The 18,808-nt window shown below is 53.9% G+C and overlaps 1 protein-coding gene across 1 annotated transcript; it reads left to right on the forward strand.

Annotated features, from left to right (window-relative positions):
* Positions 1-1,000: 1,000 nt before the first annotated feature.
* On the forward strand, positions 1,001-6,541 carry LOC109286245 (C-type lectin domain family 2 member D3). Its single transcript, XM_019499875.2, has 6 exons — positions 1,001-1,115; positions 1,187-1,285; positions 2,525-2,806; positions 3,178-3,326; positions 3,785-3,885; positions 4,258-6,541. The coding sequence occupies exons 1-6, from the start codon at positions 1,046-1,048 to the stop codon at positions 4,376-4,378; spliced, it is 822 nt and encodes a 273-aa protein (XP_019355420.1). The 5' UTR covers positions 1,001-1,045; the 3' UTR covers positions 4,379-6,541.
* The last annotated feature ends 12,267 nt before the right edge of the window (positions 6,542-18,808 follow it).

Raw genomic sequence — 18,808 nt, forward strand, 5'->3', positions numbered from 1 at the left:
GGAAAATCCTGAGACCAGGTATCCTGCAACCCACCAGAGGATATTTCTTAGATCAAAAGGTGACATACCTTGGCAAGGGGTCCCGTGGCTGTGGGTAGTTAAGTTGCCCTAGTTCAAGAATGGGGATAATGCTGAGATAGAGACCTAGCAGTTAATACATGTGTATAGAGCCATTCTCAAGTCTGCTAACCTAGTGTCACTGCTTGCCTGTGACCGTAAAGCAGGTCATAGTGTGCGCAGAACTACTGTAGGCCAGAGGTCAAGCACGGTTCAAGCCAGCAAGCCTCCCTTTTTTCTTATCTTTACAACAAGTCATGGTGGGTGAGACAAGGTGAATGTGCTGTTAAAATCAGATTTTAGATACCTGCTAGGGCCTAAGGGCTAGCACACGCCTAATTCCACCAGAAAAGGAAGCAAGCAGACTCGATAATACTTGTTCATTTACACTATTGCTAGTTGGCTGTCTCTCTGTGGCCACACATCCGTGTAGCTCTACAGGCCTTCTCCTAATTTGGTCTGTTTCCCCAAAATGAGGACTCAGCCCCACCTGCTCTGGGGCCTTGTTAGCTAGTGCCACTTATCTCATGTTATGGGACATGTAATACATACCCCAGTGTTCCCAGACTGTTTTCTAGACTGTGTTCTTGTTGACCTTGTCTTAGATAGGCTGTCTGCTTCCAAGGCTATAAGGAACATTCTGTGTGTGAGATTCAGGCTTCTTAGAAATCAATTAACCCCTGCTGCCCATCTTAAACCATTCTAATACATATGTCTAATGGACCTGGGCTGACCCAAGGTGGCTTCCCTGATGCCCTTGCACCACCCCCCACTCCCCAGCAGCCAGCCCCCACCTGGCCTGTCTGTGCTGGGAAAGGGCTGGAGGCAATGGCTGGGTCCCCACATCCAACCATGCCTGCCCCACCCCAACTGTGGTTGAAGCTGCTTCTGCTTCTGATTTATGCTCCAGCACTTCCGTTCTTTGCTGTAGCAGCCCCGCACAGCTCAGCCTCCAGCACCGTGAGACAGTGCAAGCTCCACCACTGGGATGTATGAAAACCTGCACTTCTCCGGGTCCCCCCTGGGATGGAGCATGACCCCCAGGGTGCAGGGGGCAGGTAGGAGCCAGCACCCTCCCCCACCTGGCCCTGCTCCAGCCCCAAACCCTGACCAGCCCCTGTGTCTGCAGCCCCCCCAGGCCCAGGCGAGGACGATGGCACCTATGAGACCCTTGAGATGATCCCTGTGGACAAGGGACTGGCCAAGAACAAGGCCCAGGAGCCCACAGGTGAGTGTGAGGGCATATGGAGCCTTAAGCAGAGCTCACACCTGGCTGTGGTGTGTGAGAGGATCAAAGATGCTGGAAGATGAGTTGGCATATGTGGGAAGCTCTGGATGTGTGAGAAGAGGATTGAGGAGTGGGCTTTGCTTGTTGTACCCAGGCTGCAGGGCAGAGCGGGAGTGTGCAGCAGCCCCAATCTCCAGGGATTTGCTGGTGGTCACACAGGGGCCAGCAAGGAGTGTTCCTCCTTCTGCAGTTGCTGCAGGCATCAGGGTTTCCTTTTCCACCCTCAGAGGTGCTGGGTGCCAGCTGCAGAGAGGTGCCAGATGTGAGTGTGTGAGCACAGGCAGGGCTGGAGGCACCATGCACACTTGCCCATTCAGACATGCTCATGTGCTCATTCATAGAAAGCAGTTTCCTGTGTCTGATGCTGCCACCTTCCCTGCCACCCAGGCTCATGCTGGGGATGGGGCTGAGCCATTGCTTCTGCTGGGACCAGCCCCACAGGGTCCTGGCTACAGAGTCTTGTCCCCGCACTCAGGCTCAGCTTGAGGCTGCAGTCAGGGCAGGAAGGGCTGGGGCAGGTGTGGCAGGAGGATCTTGTTGCTCCCCAGCCCCTTCCTGCCCTTGCAGAGCAGCTCGCTGGCAGTGCTGGGAGGCAGGAGGTGTGCCAGGCCTGGGCTGACTCATGATGGCCTCCTGGATACTCTTTGCCCCCCACTTCTCCCCAGCCTGTCTATACTGGGGAGGGCAGGGCCATGGCTTCTGGAGCCACTGGAAGGTCTGTGACTCCACATTTGGTGAAGCTTGGCCACCCTGCCTGCGGTCTTTGCCACATGTGGGGGCAGAGGGTGATCCTTGTGCCAAGCCTTTTCCCACAGCTCCTCATTTCTTGCAGAGCCCCAGGGGAACATGTGGCCCCTGATCCTGGGCCTTATGGCAGCTTGCCTGGCCCTGCTGATCTCCACCATTGCCCTGGGTGTATTCTGTGAGTAGGGCTGGCAGAGAACATGGAGCAGGGGGGAGGGAAGACGTGTGGGTAGCATCGGGGACACAGGAAAGCCTTGGCCCTATGCCGGTGCCCATGCCCTTGCACTGCCTTGGGATGCTCCCACTGGCTGCACCATCCCCATGGCCCCGGAGGGTGGGTGGAGGTTTGAGCACAGTCCTGTTCCTGCCACCACTGCAGTGCACAGCTGTGGGTCCCAGGCCCTGCCCCTGGCACTGACAGCCCCATGCCCACAGACTGGCAGCAGGAGCAGTGTCTAGGGCAGGAAGGCAAGGCACCATCACAGGCCCAGGACCAGGTGGCACAGCCCAGGGCAGCATTGGTGCAGGCACAGCAGAAGGGTGAATGCAGCCAGAAGGAGCTGCACAAGCTCGGCACAGAGCTGAAGGAAGCCAAAGCATCTCTGGCGCTGGCCCAAGTGGAGCTGGCATGGGCACAAGAGCAAGCCTGGAGCCTGCAGCAGCAGCTAAACAAATCTTCAGGATCCAAGACCAATGCACAGATCTGCCAGGTTACAGGTAACCTAGGGCTGGGCAGGGTGGGGAGCGGGGCACCCTAGTGCTGGTGGTTTGGCAGGACAACTCTTCCCTCACCAGGAAGCACTTGGCTCAGGCCCAGTGGGGAGTCGGTGGGGGCATTAAGGAATGAAGGAACTCTGGCATCTTGGTCTTACTCCTCCAGATGTTGTGTCCTTCCCATCCTCTGATGTCCCATGTCCTGGGAACTGCCTGGCACTCACAGGAGCTGCTACATGGCTGGGCTGGGGGCAGTAACAATGTCTCCTGGTAGGGCCCACACCCCTTGGGCTCCATAGGCCCCACTGGTAGCAGCCTTTGGCCCTGGCACTCACCCTGAGAAAGGCATGGGTTGAGCAGCTTCCCATACCCAGGTTGCTGCCCAGAGACCTGGGTGCTGCACGGTGGGAAGTGTCTGTTCCTCTCCAAGCAGAAGAAAACATGGCATGAAAGCAAAGAAGCATGTGAATGGGAATCCTCCCGGCTTCTTGTCATCCGGGACTGGGACAACACAACCATGCTGGTACGGGACCACGGGGCCTGGCAGGGGCAGCAGGAAGGCAATGCTTGTTGGAGGTGGGGGATCAGAAAACCTGCTTGGGAGTGCCATGCTGAGGGCAGAGCAGGGCAAGGCAGGGTGGGGAGGTCACCCTGGGGGCTTGGTGCAGCCAAAATGTGTAGAAGGGGCAGTGCCAAACAGGCTGCAAGGTTGTCTCTTCTCTGACACCTCTAGCCCCAACTGCATTTGACACTGCAAGGGGCTGGGGTCAGCAGCAGCTGGAGCAAACACAGGTGCCTTCAATACGTGCAGCTATTTGCATGAAGGTGCAGGAGCTGGGCGGGCTGGTGCCACCATCGACCTTGTCCCCCTGTTCTGCTCCTGCTGCCCATCCATGGGGAGGTCCTATGGCCCCAGCTGCCCCCTCTCCTCCAGGATCTGGCCAGGCACAGTCTGTTTCAGTGTGGTCACTCTTTTCCCAGAGCTTCCTGGCCAACACAAATGCCTTGTACTGGATTGGGCTCTGGCAAGACCCAGATGGGGAGGGTCGGTGGACTTGGATCGATGGAACTCTATACCCAGAGTGAGTTGTGCTCCAGTTCCTTGGCTTGGGAGCCCTGTTCAGTTTAGCTCCTGTCACACATTGTGTGGAGAGGGAGGTCAGAGTGGGGGCTGTGCTGGATTCATGCAGTACAGGCAGGGGAGGCTGCCAGGAGCCTTAACCCCAGGTTGTGCATGTGCCAGGAGCTGCCTGTATGGACTGGGCTTGGCTCTTGCAGCCCTGCTGCAGCCCAGTCAGAAGCAAGGCACTGCCCAGGAGCCACATGGGCTGGGGGAGAGGGGCTGTGGTGCAGGCAGGGTGCTGCAGGGGTAAGATAGGCCAAAATGGGGCCAGGGGCCTGGTTGCAGCTGCTGGAATGGTCTGGGGTCCCTGACATGGCTTCTGTCTTTGTAGAAGTTGGAAGTTTAAAGGTCCTGGTCATTATGGAGCAATTAAAGGGGGCATCATTGAGAAACCAAGCTCATATGTTCACCTTCATTCGGTCTGTGAGAAGCCGACCAGGCACCACTGCTGAGCCACATAGATGAACCCTGGAATATGAAGACAGGAGGCTGCATGAGTATGCGACTGCCTGCCCATGCTGGGCATCCTAACTGCACCCTGGTGCCCAGGGACTCATGTGCCCTTCCACTCCCCTGCCAGCTGGAGCCCTGCACCACCACGCAGGAGTGTAGCCGGGGGAGAGGGGCTGTGATCTGCCTCTCAGCAGCCCCAGCTCACCTTGTCCCTTGTCTTCCAGCTCCCCCTGCTTCAGTACAGCCATATCTGCCCCTGCTTCCAGCACACTGCATTGCCTGCTCTCCTGGGCTTGCCTCATCCTGGCTGCCCTTACCCAGCCACCTCCCACATCCAGCACCTTCATCCTATCCGTCCCACAGCCCAGACCCATGCAGGCTTCTTCATGCAGCTGCAGCACACTGCAGACTCCTCTTGAGTCTGGGACCTCTTGAGACACCCAGGTCCTTCTCTGTAGCACTGTCTCAGCCACATCTCACCCTCTCTGTGCCTGTGTCCTTGGGTGCCAGAGAGAGAGAGACAGAGAGAAAGAGAGAGAGGACCTCTGGGGCTGATCCCCTAGGATGGAGAAGGGTAGCAGTGACCAGAAGTCCTCAGTGACCAAAGCCTCACTAGCAAATAAATAACACCCATGGGGGCAAAGCAGGCCTTGGGAACAATCATCCTGGGGAGAAAGGACATGGTCTGAGAAGGCTGGTGGTGAACAACCACTGATGGTGGTGAAAGGGGCTGAAGGGGATCTATGAAGGTCCCAGATGGCCCATCCAGACAAAAAGAGGGGTCCAAAGAAGAGATGGGCCTGAACCCCACAGAGAGAGACAGAGAGCACAAGCCAAGGTCCTTGGGGAAGGTCCAGTGCCTGGGATGGAATAGAAGAGTCCAGTGTCCAGGGGGGGACTAGGGTGCATCTCAGGAATCTCCAGCACCTGGAGTCTGTCCAAGGGAGAGCATGGGAACAAAGGGCCTGAGCCCAGAGAGAGGGTAGTGTGTCAGCTGAGCTAGAGAGCCCAGAGATCTGGAGTCCAGGAGGAGTGAGGACTGGGGCTGGGTGCCTGTAGCACATGAAGGGAAGATGTTAGCAGTTTACATGCAAGGCAGAGGAGTGGGTAATGGGGAAGATGAAGCCCATTAAACAAGCCCTTAAGGAAATTCCAATGACCATCTGTGGTCCTAAAAGTTAGACTAGACTTGGGAAACCCTGAGACTGCCTCCCCTTCCCCAGAAAGTAATAACACCAAGATTTGGTGGGTGAGCAGAAGAGACAGTGACCCAAGGAAACCCAGGCTGGCAAGGGGTGAAGGTCCATCAGGAGGCATCGTGACCACCCCTGGGAATAGCACTTGCTGTGTAGACCCATCAGATACTGTCTAGGAAGGGGCTTAATGGGGTGATGTCTGGTTGTGGACCAAGTCCATGGCTGAGAGAGAGGCCAGTTGAGCTCTTGGGCCCAAAAGATCCTTTGTTGGGGCTGTAGCTGTAGCTGTAGCAGCTGCAGCCTCAGCTCAATCCTGAAGACCACAGGCACCAAATCAACCACAATATACTATAGAGGGTAAAGGAAGTCATTAGGGATTCATTACTGACTCTCTCTGACCAGGCAAGAACTAGGGGCACAGAACAAAACCAGTATGTAGGAAGTTGAAAACTGACAAAGGGAAGATCTTTTTCCTGCAGCATGTCATTAAACTGTGGAGCTTGTGACCACCAGATGTGGTGGGAGCTGAGAGTGCAACCAGATCTACTAGCCAACTGGAGACATCCTTGCAAGAAAGGGGCATAATTTATTGTCAAAGATGATGCTGTGCTGTGGGTTAGGGCCATGCTATACAGAACCGGGGTCCAAACACCCAAGAGGGACAAGGAGATTTTCATTTAGAAAACCCCAGGCAGAGAGGAGGCCTGTCAGATCTCAACTCCAATGCTTAAGACAACCTGCACATCCCCCAGAAGGACTCTCTGAACCCCTGGCTGTAAAGAGACCTCTACCCTTGTAAAGACTTGTGTGAGGCTTTCTGTTCTCTTTGTGGCTTTTTCTACTGCCTTTTCAGTCAGCTGAAATAGTACGTATTGTGACCTCATCTCACTGGGCCAGGTCTCAGCTTAGGGGAAGTTTCCTGTTGTTCTTTGCTGTGGGCTTGAAGTTGAAGATTGCTGTGCTCAATAAATGCTCTCTTTAGATAACATCCTATTCTTGTTCAAGCATCTATGAATTCAGTGCCACGGCCTAAAGTATAATGTTAGATCTGGTAACACCATCTGTGTTGAGCGGGGAGTTAGGGGCACAGCCTCTGCATCAGAACTGCCTGGACCTTCAGTGCTGGAGGCAGCAAGAAGAGGAACAGGGGAAAGCCCTGCTCAGACCCCAGTCACTCTCCTTCCAGCCTTCGCTCTCTGCCTCTGTGTGACACATGAGATGGGGAAGACAGGCCTAGGGTCGTACCCAGCCCATCACAGTTCTTCTGTACTTATGGTTTTCTGAGGCAGCCAGCACTTCACTATGTTGGCACCATATACACTGGCCCTCCTACCTCCCCAGCAGGCCCCCACCAGGCTTGTGTGTGCTGGGAAGGGGAGGGCTGTGTCTGACAGATAATTGTGGGGCTGTGGCTTGGCCTAGGCTGCCGTGCCTGTGGTCGAGGCTGTGGCAGAATACCATCTGTCTCTCCCCTAACTCTGATACCTGACGATTTGGTTACCATGGTCACTGCAGAAGACAGACTCCTCTGCCCCATCTCTTCAGGTGACCCTGAGTTGTAACCTGAGCTGGATACATTCCTGAGGGAGGGGAAAACCTGCTCCCTCTGCCTACCTGACTGGCATCACACACCTGGGTGGGGGCTTATAGTCTCATACTTCCATAGATGTTAGGGTTGGAAGAGACCTATTAGATCATTGAATCCGACCCCTTGCCTTGGGCAGGAAAGAGTGCTGAGGTCAGATGACCCCAGCCAGGTGTCTGTCCAATCCTCTGAGAAAGGGGAGAGCACTACCTCCCCTGGAAGCGTATTCCATATTTTGGCAACCCTCACTGTAAAGAATTTTTTTCCTGATGCCTAAGCTGAATTTGCTCTCTTCCAGTTTGTGACCATTACTTTTAGTTACCCCAACAGGTGCCCTAGTAAACATTGTATCCCCTATTTCTTGCTGCCCCCCCCCCACCCCAGTGAGTTTGTAGGCGGCCATGAGATATATACAGCTTGCAGTAACATACATGTGTGATCAAAGGAAGACCATTATTTGTGCTTCAGACTGAAGCACCCCAAATTATTGAAGTGGGTCAAGTACCCTCAAGGACTACTAGGCCTGTGTTTCCCAGAGGGCGCAGGTCCTAAGTCAGTCCAGACTCTGGCTGGTGGCAGCACTAACCCCAGGCTAGCGAATGTGCTCCAGGAATGGGGTTGGCTGGACAAGAGGCACCCCCAGGGGGGCACTTGGAGCCTGGAAGGTTGTTGGGTGCAGTAAGGTGGGTGGCTCAGCACAGGAGCACCCCGTAATGACCCGCTATGGGGGCACGGGTATGAGAGGCTGCGTGTGCCCAGACTGCTGGTTGGACACCTAGCTGCTGCACCACAGGAAGTGCCTGTTCCTCTCCGAGGAGAAGACATGGGAGCAAAGCAAACATGAGTGTGAAGGAGAATCCTCCCAGCTCCTTGTCCTCCAGGACTGGGACTTCAGAACCATGCCAATACAGGTCAGAATGGCCCATGAAGGAGGAGCCAGTGACTCCATCCCACTCTGGGGTACAGGGAATGGGCAGATCCTGGCGTGTGAAGGCAGCACCTAGTGGAAGCCTGGGGCAGCTGAAGGGAAGAAACAGGCTGAAGCAGAAGAAGAAAGGCTGGTAACCTCTTGCCAGTGTGGAAGCCTCGGAGGTTGGAGCAGCCAACAGCCCTTCTCCTGCCCCTTTGTGACCCAGCCGGCCAGTCCCAGTGCCCAGGGCCGCTCCGAGAGTTGTACCTGGGCATCAGGATCTCCTTGTCTCTGGGCCATTTCAAAGCCTTTGTGACCTCCCCACAGCTTTCTTGCCCAGATGGACACCCCCATACTGGATTGGACTCAGGTAGAGACTGGACTCCAAGTCATACATGTATCAGTGGCAGTGGGAGGAAGACACCTTGTACAGTTTGTAAGTTGGCACTGAGCTCCTTGCCTAGAAACTCCATGGACCCCGCTTCCTGAGTACCAGCGCCAGGGTGTGCGGAGCTTCTTGTTAGCCCACCACAGCGCAGACTGTGATGGGGGGTCTGGCTTAGGCACTGATACAAGGTCAGACTGGCTGTGGGCTCCCAACCAGGGAGGAGCTGGTGCTGAGGCTACAGCCAGGCGGGCAGGGCTGTGTGGGGCTGGGATGGCCTGGGGTCCTGCTGTGGCCTCTGTCATTGCAGGTCTGGGAGCGAGACATCTCCTGGTTATTTCAGAATACAAGGGAGGAGAATAGAAAGAGGAGGCTGGTACAATGAAAAACACCACTGGGTCTGAGAGAAGCCTGCTGGCCACCCCCAGGGACCCACAGGGACTGACTGCAGGGCATGAAGGCAGGAGGGTCCTGTGAGTACAAGAGTGCATATCCACAGCATCTCAGCACCAGAGACTCACGTCTCCTTCCTATGCTGTTGGCTGGACCCTGAAACACATACACATGGGGCTGGGGCTGGGGCTGGCTCTGCCTGTTGTGCTCACCCTGCCTCTTGTCTTCAGCTCGTGGGTCCAGGGACCAGCTCCCACCTGCACCAGCTCCAAGGACTCAGCATTGCATGCTCCCCAAACCATCTGGCAGACAGGGCCTAAAAGGGCATTAGCGGATGCTCCTGGAACCTCAGATCTACGCCAGAGATTGGATTCCAGACCCTGCAGGTGCGAAGCAGTCAGACAAGTCAGCATCTCTGACCTGCCCCCAGCACACATGGGAGTGGTGGGGGCTTAGGGTCCCTCTCCTTTCCCAGCAGTGGGTTCAGCAGACCAGTAAGACAGTGCTGGCAGGTACCTGCCCATGGTCACCTGTCAACTGAGCTCCAGCTCTGTGGGTCGCAGCTCCTGCCCTCCTTCCTGTCTGTTTTGCAGGGCCTGGCCATCACACCAGTCTCTGCAGAGTTTATAGGCCCAGGTTTATAAGCCTATTCGTGGTGCTGGGCCCATGGAGGACATGAGCCCTGGCAGCAGAGCTGGAGGGGAACCTCCCACCCTTCCAGGGCTTGCAGCTGCCTCCCACTGCCTTGTACTCCAAGAAAATATGCACCAACCCCACTGTCATCTGGCTGCAGTCCCTTTCCCACAGCAGCCCACACTGATACAGAACCAGCAAGCAGAGCCCCATTCTCTGATTCCAGCCACTGTCCTTTTCACTTGTCCGCACCCAGGGCAAGAGGAGCCCCTGGGACCAGCCAGGGGGTCCGAATAGTCCTGGGGTTACTACCACCATGATGCCTGTTGCTGGGATAGGCATTGCCCCTGGTGACCTGTGCAGACCAAGAAGCCAGGCCTGCACTGCAGTTCCATGTGTGTCCCCATCCTGCCCAACAGACCTTCATGCTGGGGACCTCCTTGTGCCCTGGGGCAGAGGGGAGGTTGGACACAGGTGGGACAGGAAGGTTTATTGCACACTGTAAAGAAGCCAGGATATATAAATTCAAAGATTCATAGAGTCAGAAGGGACCTCAGTGGGCCATCTAGTCCAACCCTGTGCCCCTGGCAGGCAAGAAACGAGTCACCAACCCTGGGGTCATGTGATCCCAGCCAGGTGCCTGTCCAGTCTCCTCTCGAAGATCCCCAAGGATGGGGCGAGCACCGCTTCCCTTGGGAGCCCATTTCAGATTCTGGCAGCCTTCACTGTGAAGAACTTTCTCTTAATGTCCAGCCTAAACCTTCTCTCCAGTAGCTTATGGCCATTGTTCCTTGTCATTCCAGGGGATGCCCTGGTGAACGGATCATCTCCTACTTCATGTTGCTCGCCCCTTATGAATTTGTACGCTGCCACAAGGTTCCCTCTCAGCCTTCTCTTGGAGCGGCTGAAAAGGTTAAGGTCCCTTAGCCTTTCCTCATAGGTTCTCCCCCACAGGCCTGTAATCAGGTGAGTATCCCTTCTTTGGACCTTCTCCAGGTTGCCTTCATCCCGCTTGAACTGTGGCATCCAGAACTGGACACAGTACTCCAGCTGTGGTCTGACCAGTGCCACATAGATGGGCAGAATCACTTCCCTGGACCTGTTTGTGAAGCACCTACGGATGCACGACAAGGTGCGATTGGCTCTGCCAACTGCTTCATCACATTGGCGACTCATGTTCATCCTCGAGTCAACAGTGACTCCAAGATCTTTTTCTGCCTCAGTGGAGCTGAGAAGGTCGCCGGCCAGCCTGTAGGTATGATGGCAGCTCCTTCTCCCTAGAAGCAGCACTTTGCACTTGTCCTTATTGAACTGCATCCTGTTGTTCTCTGCCCACTTCCCCAACCTGTCTAGGTCAGCTTGGATGTGGTTCCTCCTCTCCAAGGTGTTAGATGCACCCCATAATTTTGTGTTGTCCACAAATTTGGACAGTGTGCTTCCCACCCCGTCATCCAGATCACTGATGAAGATGTTTACAGCAACGGCCCAAGAACTGAGCCCTGAGGGACTCCACTGCCCACATCTTTCCAGGTCGACACCGACCCACTACCACCCTCTGAGTGCAACCCTTGAGCCAGTTTGCTACCCAGTCTACCGTGTAATGATCCAAGACAAATCCTCTCAGTTTATTTATAAGGATGGTATGGGATACCTTGTCAAAGGCCTTCTTGAAGTACAGATAGATAACATCCACCTCAACTCCTGCATCTAAGCATTTGGTGGCCTTGTCATAAAAGGAAATTAGGTCAGTCAGGCAGGACCTACACGCTATAAACCCATGTTGGTTGCCCCTCTGCATCACATTAGCCAGCGGGCTCCCACACATGTGCTCCTTGGTAATTTTGTCTAGGATTTTCCCAGGGATAGAGGTAAGGCTGACTGGTCTATAGTTCCCCAGATCCTCCTTCCTCCCTTTCTTAAAGATTGGGATGTTGTTAGCCCTCTTCCTGGAACCTGACCCGAGCATGATGAGCGCTCATATACCCTTGCCAGTGGATCATCCATAACCACTGCTAATTCCTTCATTACCCGTGGGTGGAGTTACTCCAGCCCTGGTGATTTGAATGCGTCCAGTCCCTCCAAGTGTCTTTTTACTGTGTCGGCACTGACTGTTGCTCAGCTGATGTTCCCTTTGTTGAGGTCCAATGAGGGTTCGTTTATCATCCTATTTAAGAAGACGGAGGCAAAAAACTCATTGAAGAGCTCTGCCTTCCCCCTGCTATCCATCACTAAGCCCCCCTGCCCATCCTGTATGGGTCCTATGCTACCCCACCACACCTCCTTTTACTCCCAATATACCTAAGGACATGTTATTGTCCTTAATCCCTGACACTAGCCTGAGTTCTAGAGTGGCTTTGGCCTTCCTGACTGACTCTCTGCAGGTGTGGGCCAAAGAAGTATACTCCTCTTTGCTAGCTACCCCCTGCTTCCATTTCCTGTATGCCTCTTTTTTTGCCCTTAACGTATCTTGGATGCCCCTAGTTAGCCAAAGGGGCTTCCTGGCCCCCTTGCCCCCTTTCCTCTGCCATGGTATTGACTCACTCTGAGCCCAAAGAATGGTTTCCTTGAGGAATGTCCACCTATCTATTACTGCCATTCATTTATTACTGCCATTCATGCTGCTCACCATCATCTTCATATTAAGAAATCCCAGAGTTTGCATTTACCAGTGCAATGTATGTTGGGGAGGAAGCACTGGGGTAGAGGCACCCATGGGCTCCTTACTGCACACAGGCCTCACCCAGTAGCTACTGCATCACTGGGACCCTTACACCTCTAACCCCCCATCCCCACACCCGGGGCTGTACGCACTGCTCCCACCACCCTTGGGTGCTTAGGCTGAAGAGGCAAGGTGCAGGCTGTGGTGGGCTAATAGGGGGTGCTCCTGTGCTGAGCCACCCACCTCACTGTGCCTGAACACCTTCCAAACTCTGAGTGCCTCCTTGGGGGCACCTCATGTTCAGGTTTCCCCCTTCCTGGAGCACACCCACAAGCCTGGGGGTAATGCTGCCATCACGCAGGGTTTGGACTGTTCTTGGCCCCATACCCCCTGGGAAAGATAGGCCTAGTAGTCCTTGAGGGTACTTGATATGCTACAAGAACTTTGGGTGCTTGCCTTAGTCTGAAGCACAAATAGTGTTCTCCCTACACCAGCCAGACAAAGAGGACCCCAAAGCATAATGTAGACCCTCTCCCAATAAGTCTCCCATGCTAGGTAAAGAAGAGAACTTTATTGATTACAAGGTGTAGGTTTAGAATAGGGTACAGGGTACAGATATATTGTCTTGGTGCGCGATCACCAGTGGGGTCCCTCAAGGCTCTGTCCTAGGGCCTATAATTTTAACATCTTCATTAATGATGTGGACATTGGTGTCAGAAGTGGACTGGCCAAGTTTGCTGATGGCACCAAGCTCTGGGGTAAAGCATCCACACCTGAGGACAGGAGGGTGATCCAGGCAGATCTTGACAGGCTCAGGAAATGGGTGGATGAGAACCTGATTGTGTTCAACACAAAAAAATGCAAGGTTCTCCACTTTGGGAGGAAAAACCTGCAGCATGCTTATAGGCTTGGCAGTGCTACGCTGGTTAGCACTACTGATGAAAGGGATTCGGGGGTCATGAATGACCACAAGATGAACATAAGCCTGCAATGCAATGCTGCGGCTAGTAAAGCAAGCAAAACACTGGCTTGCATCCATAGATGCTTCTCAAGCAAATTCTGGCACGTCATTCTCCCATTGTATGTGGCCTTGCTGAGGCCGCAGCTGGAGTACTGTATCCAGTTTTGGGCCCCACGAGTCAAAAAGGATGTGGAGAAGCTTGAGAGAGTGCAGAGGAGAGCCACAGGCATGATTAGAGGTCAGGAAAACAGACCTTATGATGAGAGGCTGAGAGCCATGGGACTCTTCAGCCTAGAAAAGCACAGGCTCAGGGGTGATCTGGTGGCCACCTATAAGTTTATGAGGGGTGCACATCAGTATCTGGGGGAACGTCTGTTCACCAGAGCGCCCCAAGGGATGACAAGATCAAATGGTCACAAACCCTGCTGTGACTGTTTCAGGCTGGACATAAGGAAGAACTTATTTACTGTCCAAGCCCCCAAGGTTTGGAATAGACTACCACTGGAGGCGGTTCAAGCACCCATTTTGAATGCCTTCAAGACACATTTGGATGCTTATCTTGCTGGGATCCTATGATCCCTCCTGACTTCTTGCCCATGGGGCTGGGGCCTGGAACTGATGATCCTCTGGGGTCCCTTCCAGCCTAAAAGTCTATGAAATATATGAAAAAATAACACTTAAAGCAAACAGTGGCATGGTAGAGTTGATCATGCATCTGAGTTTCTGCAAGCTATATATCTAGTTAGATCTCAAGTTGCTTACTCACAAGTATCATCCAGAGGCAGGTAGAGATTCCCTCCGGAGGCAAGCAGTTCATTGACCATGAGTGTCAAGAGAGTGAGAGCGAGTTTCAGCAGAGATAGCGAGTTTGAGATGGTCCAGCTTCTCTGAAAGTCCCCTCCTCCTGGGCAGTCTTTAACTTATATAGACCATATAATCTCATTTACCTGATCCAATAAAGACCAGCAGCTCTTGGCTGCCAGCCAACCAATGTTAAATGCATCACTGGTTGCTGGGTAGACTGGCAGGGTCTGTAGCCCTCCTCCCATTCCTGATGTCATTGCTTAGAACAATGGGGAGTTTAACACCCCCCCCCAGGTGTGTGAGGCCAGTCATGTAGGCAGAGGGAGCAGGTTTCCCCCTCCCTCTGGAATGTATCCAGCTCAGGTTACAACTCATGGTTACCTGAAGCAGATGGGGGCAGGGGTTCCTGCCCTCTGCAGTGACCATGTATAACAGGGAACACTAGCCCTGTTACCAGGAAGCAGAGCAGCCTTGTAATAGGGAACCCTAGCCCTGTTATCAAGAAACAGGGCAGCCCCTTTAAATCCAGAATCTTCTGGGTGCAGCTGGCTGGTTAAGCACGGGTTAAGGTTCAAGCCCTGCCATTTGGTCAGGTGACAGGAAGGGGAATGCCAAAACCATATAAACCACAAGTGGAGAAGGCCAGGGGGGCATCAGAGAGGGAGACTCCCACTGACTATGGAGAAGCTTCAGCAGCCCCCTTGGGAAGAATATGCCACTCTGTGAGTCAAAAGCACAAGTATGTGCAAGCAGGTACTTTGCCTCTCTTCCTTTTTTTGTATTTTCATTATATGGCCATAGGCGCCTATGGCTTACATTTAATGTTAAAATGTCGGTGGTTTGTGGCTGAGGGTGTAGGGGAGGAGAAGACCGCATTAGTGCTGAGGGGCACCATGGTAGAGGGCTCAAGAAGCCCTGCTGCACTAGGGGTGCAGCACTAGGGCCATGAGCCCAAAGTCACCTGAAGGGAGGATAGGAGCCTTGAAGTCAGGTCCTAGTGGGTGGACTTAGGCAAAAGGCCCTAACTACAGAAAGAGGGAAAAATCCCAAAGGGGCTGAGGCCCCAACAGCCTGAAGCCACAGGAGTGCAGTGTAGAAGGGCCAGTAGGCCTGGTGTCATGGAGAGTATGGAACGGAGGGTCTCGGGCCTGAGCAAGTTAAAGGGCTAGAGCCTCGGAGTCAAGCCCTGATTAGTGACAGGCCTAGCAAGAGAGAGAGGGGGTAAGCCCACAGCGGCTGAGACCCTGACATAAAGAGAAACTTACAAAACATTTGTGAGGCCCGGGCACGTCAAGAGCAGGTAGGAGCATGCTTTTTTTTTTTTTTTTTGCCCTTAAGGTAACAGCTCATTATCATACAGGTGGTGCGCCTGGAGCCTGTCTGGGAACCTGTGGGTCAGCCTGTGTCTTTTTTTTTAGAACCAAGTAACATCAAGGCATGGCAGGTGAGTAAAAGTGGGGTGGAAGCTGATCCCCAGAGAAGGAAATTCAGTAAGACTTGATGTGGGGCACACTCACCAGCTTATTTTTTTTTTAAATTGCAGTTGAAGACAGCACCCTGTCACACCATGGCAACCACATTTTAAAATAGGTAATAAGCCTCATACCAGAGCTTGGGGATAGACTGAGATGGCATTCTGCCACACATGCCACAGGCCCCTCAACTGTGCACACCCGTCCTGTGGTGCTGGGCAAAGGGGGGCAGCCAGCTTAAGCCACCTCCCCCACAAGACCTCCTCCCTCACAGTTCCAGTCCCTGGCCCAATCCAGGCCCTGTGTGCTGGTTTCTTAGTGGATGAGTGAGGTGACCCAATTCTAGACAGGCAGAGCCTTCATCCCAGCCCATTACCTCTGAAGTGGGGTGCGGGCTCCTCCAAAAAGGGGCATAGCCCAGTCATCATATGCAGGACTAGGACTACACTTTGGGGGAGGTGGGCAGTGAGTGTCACCTGTGGGCAAGACCGCAGGGGCTGAGAAGTCACAGTGTATCTCCACTGTCAGCTTGGACATTTTGGGGCTCCTGGGTGGGAAGGTGGGCAGGGGCACCAGGTTGAAGGACGGTGACATGACCCACTTGCTGAGCCAGCCGAACAACTTGGCTTTGCCACCCTTGAGGTCCTGATGCTAGGAGAAGGGGTTGAGGTGGGGCTTGGCACTGAAAGCCCAACAAATCATGAATCAGACATTACAGCAGCACCAGGAAAAGGGAGGAGTTGTACCCAGAAGCCCAAATGCCCAAGGGAAAATGTTGAGAAAATGCAGGGGCTGTTCACCAAGGAAGAAGGACAGGGAATAGCAGGAGCTTGGACGAATGCAGGGAAGCAGAGATTAAAAACAGGCAGGCTGAGGGGGAAGATAAAAGGATGAAGAGTAGACCTGATAGCAGTGTTCAAGGGTGCTTGTACACATGATGCCGTTCACAGGTACACAGGATGAAAATGTGACTTTGTGTGGTTAATAGCACAGGCAGAGGAAGGAAAAAAAATAATTGGGGGGGGTGAACATGTGTGCTCACATGTGTGCATGCGCCCCCTCAGCAGGTAAGTCTGTTGGGGAAGATGTGGAAGGAGGGAGTGGGGCTGGGAAGAGGCCGGCCCTGCACAGCTGGTGTGGGACAGGGTGGGGTGCAGAATGGAGTGAGCGGTTTGTCCAGGGGACACCTGGCAAGGGGAGCGGGTGGCAGCTCCCTCCACTGAAATCATCTCAGGAGGGCATGGGAGGCATGTGCCCCCAGGTCTGCACTTGGGGCAGGGAGGGCTGTGGCTGCATGGTGGGGCTTTGTCTGCACCAGGCTTTTCCTGGTGGGGGTTGGGCCAGGCTGGGCTTGGGGTGGGTGGTGGTGGCACTGAGAGGGGGGCTGTGGGGCTTGAGGGGATGTGGAAAATTTTGGGGTGGCTGTAGCTTCCCCCCTTCTCAGCGCTGCCCACTCTGAGTGCAGCCTGGCCCAGTCACCCCATCAGGAAGAGTCTGGCACAGCCCCAGACCCATCTGCAGCTGCAGCCCACCCTGCCCTGTGTGCAGGTCCCCCCATGCCCTCCCGGGGTGCGTGTTGCAGCAGGAGCTGCGTACCCTGGACAAGCCATTCATGGCTCAGTCCCACACCCTGCCACAGCTACGCAGGGCCTGCCCCTGTCCCAGTCCCACCCTCCCTACCACTGCTACTCACGTGCCCCTCCCCACCCCTGCTTCCGCAAATGGAAGCCTGAGGCTGGGCTGCCTTGTGGCACTACTACTGCCCCATGTTGCGGGTGCTAAACCCCATTAGCCCCCGCCTCCCCTTCTACCACCTATGCTTAATGGTGTCACAGTGTACAATGTGTAAGGGAGGGTTTAAATGACTTTGCATTGTTGCAAATTAATCTACATCCAGATGTAATTCAGTTTGCAACACTGCAAATTGCAGTGATGCAGCTGTCAGATGACCCCCCCCCCCCCCAGCTGCTGGGCAGGTAAACAGGCTCTGCAGAAAGTCAGGATCAGGCCCCTCACTGTTTCTGCCTTCAGTAGGCTCCTGCAGTCAGCAGAATGCCTGGGGCTACCCAGGAATGGGGTGGCTTGCCCCCTGTGGCAGTGCAAGAAGGCAGCAGGAGGGGGGCTGGGTGTGCTGGAAGCTGGAAAAGGCAGCAGGGACAGTACATGGGATGCTGGAAGCTCTGGCAGGTGGGGACAGGGGGTGTCATGTGTCTTGCTTTACCATTGTCAAAAGGTGGTCACTGTACACTGGAGGGCCCTCCAGGGAGGGTCCAGACTTGAGCCAAGAGACCCTGTCATTGCATCTGTGCCCTGGTGCCCTGGGCCCTGTTCAGCCAGTGGCTGAGGGTGACTGTCTGCTCCACCGGTTGTTGCTGCTGGGATCTCCTTCCGTGGGAGGACAACGGCTGGAGTTCCCTGGGGCTGGAGTCAGCAGATGGGCTGGGGAAGAACTGTGCCCTGGAGGTCAGCAATTTGTGCCTAAGTGGCCATGGCCATGGGGCTCACCTTGCCCCAAGCCTGAACTGGGAACGTTTCCAGGGGGCTCATAGACAGTTCTTCTGTAACCCACACCAAATGTACAAGCCATTTTTTACTGCAAAAAGTTTTATCATATATGGTACTAGGACTAAAATAGTTTAACTGTTAAAATGTGTTTTTGGTCTGTCAAGAGAACCACAGTGGTCACATGAAAGATGCTTAGAGGTACAGTTATATATATATAGAGAGAGAGATATATAGATGTATATGTATAGAAATAAATAGCTTTGGGAAAGAAAAAAAAAAAACCTGTGTTACAGTGTATGGTTTTAGTTCAATATGATTACATATATATTTCTGCTATGCTGCATGTTTTCATTCTTGCATTCTTAAGTATCTGGTCTCCTGTTCCCTGTTTGAGTACTCTGACAAGACAGGTGCTGCAGGAGACAGATACCTGAGGTAGACAAGGCCCTTTTGTTGAGGCCTCTTGTTTTAGAAACCCCCTGTGTTTCATAACTGTTGTACCTTAGCCGAGCTGGGTCTCTGAGACTAAATGTCCAGGCTGCAGACGAAAAGGCCTGGCACTATTTTGTTGTGTGCTCAGGCCCTGGTGTAGGACCGGCCTGAGTCTCTTTTGTTTTACAGCTGCTGTGCCCCAGGAGAGCTGTCTGGCTGAGTCCCGCTGTACGTTCACTGCACGTGCCTGGCTTAGGACCTAGCACATTTGGGCCTGGCACAGGTTGGGGTTTTTTTAAGCTCTTTGTGGCACTCAAGTGGTGTGTTTGGTTCTAGTTCCAGGCCAGACTCTTCTGCTGTTTGCAGCAGATTGGGACTATGGATTTTGGGGTGTGCTATGCTGATGGGACCTGTGGTTCACCCCTCAAAGTCACCACATGGAATTGGGGATCAGCATCCTACAGCTTTGCAGGGAACAACGAGGGGCCCTTTGC

This window comes from Alligator mississippiensis, chromosome 3, assembly GCF_030867095.1.
Source record: "Alligator mississippiensis isolate rAllMis1 chromosome 3, rAllMis1, whole genome shotgun sequence".
Taxonomy (NCBI): Eukaryota; Metazoa; Chordata; order Crocodylia; family Alligatoridae; genus Alligator; species Alligator mississippiensis.

Excerpts from the sequence above, each read along its gene's own strand:
- LOC109286245 (XM_019499875.2), top strand. The coding sequence starts at position 1,046 with ATGTATGAAAACCTGCACTTCTCCGGGTCCCCCCTGGGATGGAGCATG. Across the intron at positions 1,286-2,524 it reads CAAGGCCCAGGAGCCCACAG|ACTGGCAGCAGGAGCAGTGT; the intron begins GTGAGTGTGAGG and ends CCATGCCCACAG. Across the intron at positions 2,807-3,177 it reads ACAGATCTGCCAGGTTACAG|GTTGCTGCCCAGAGACCTGG; the intron begins GTAACCTAGGGC and ends TCCCATACCCAG.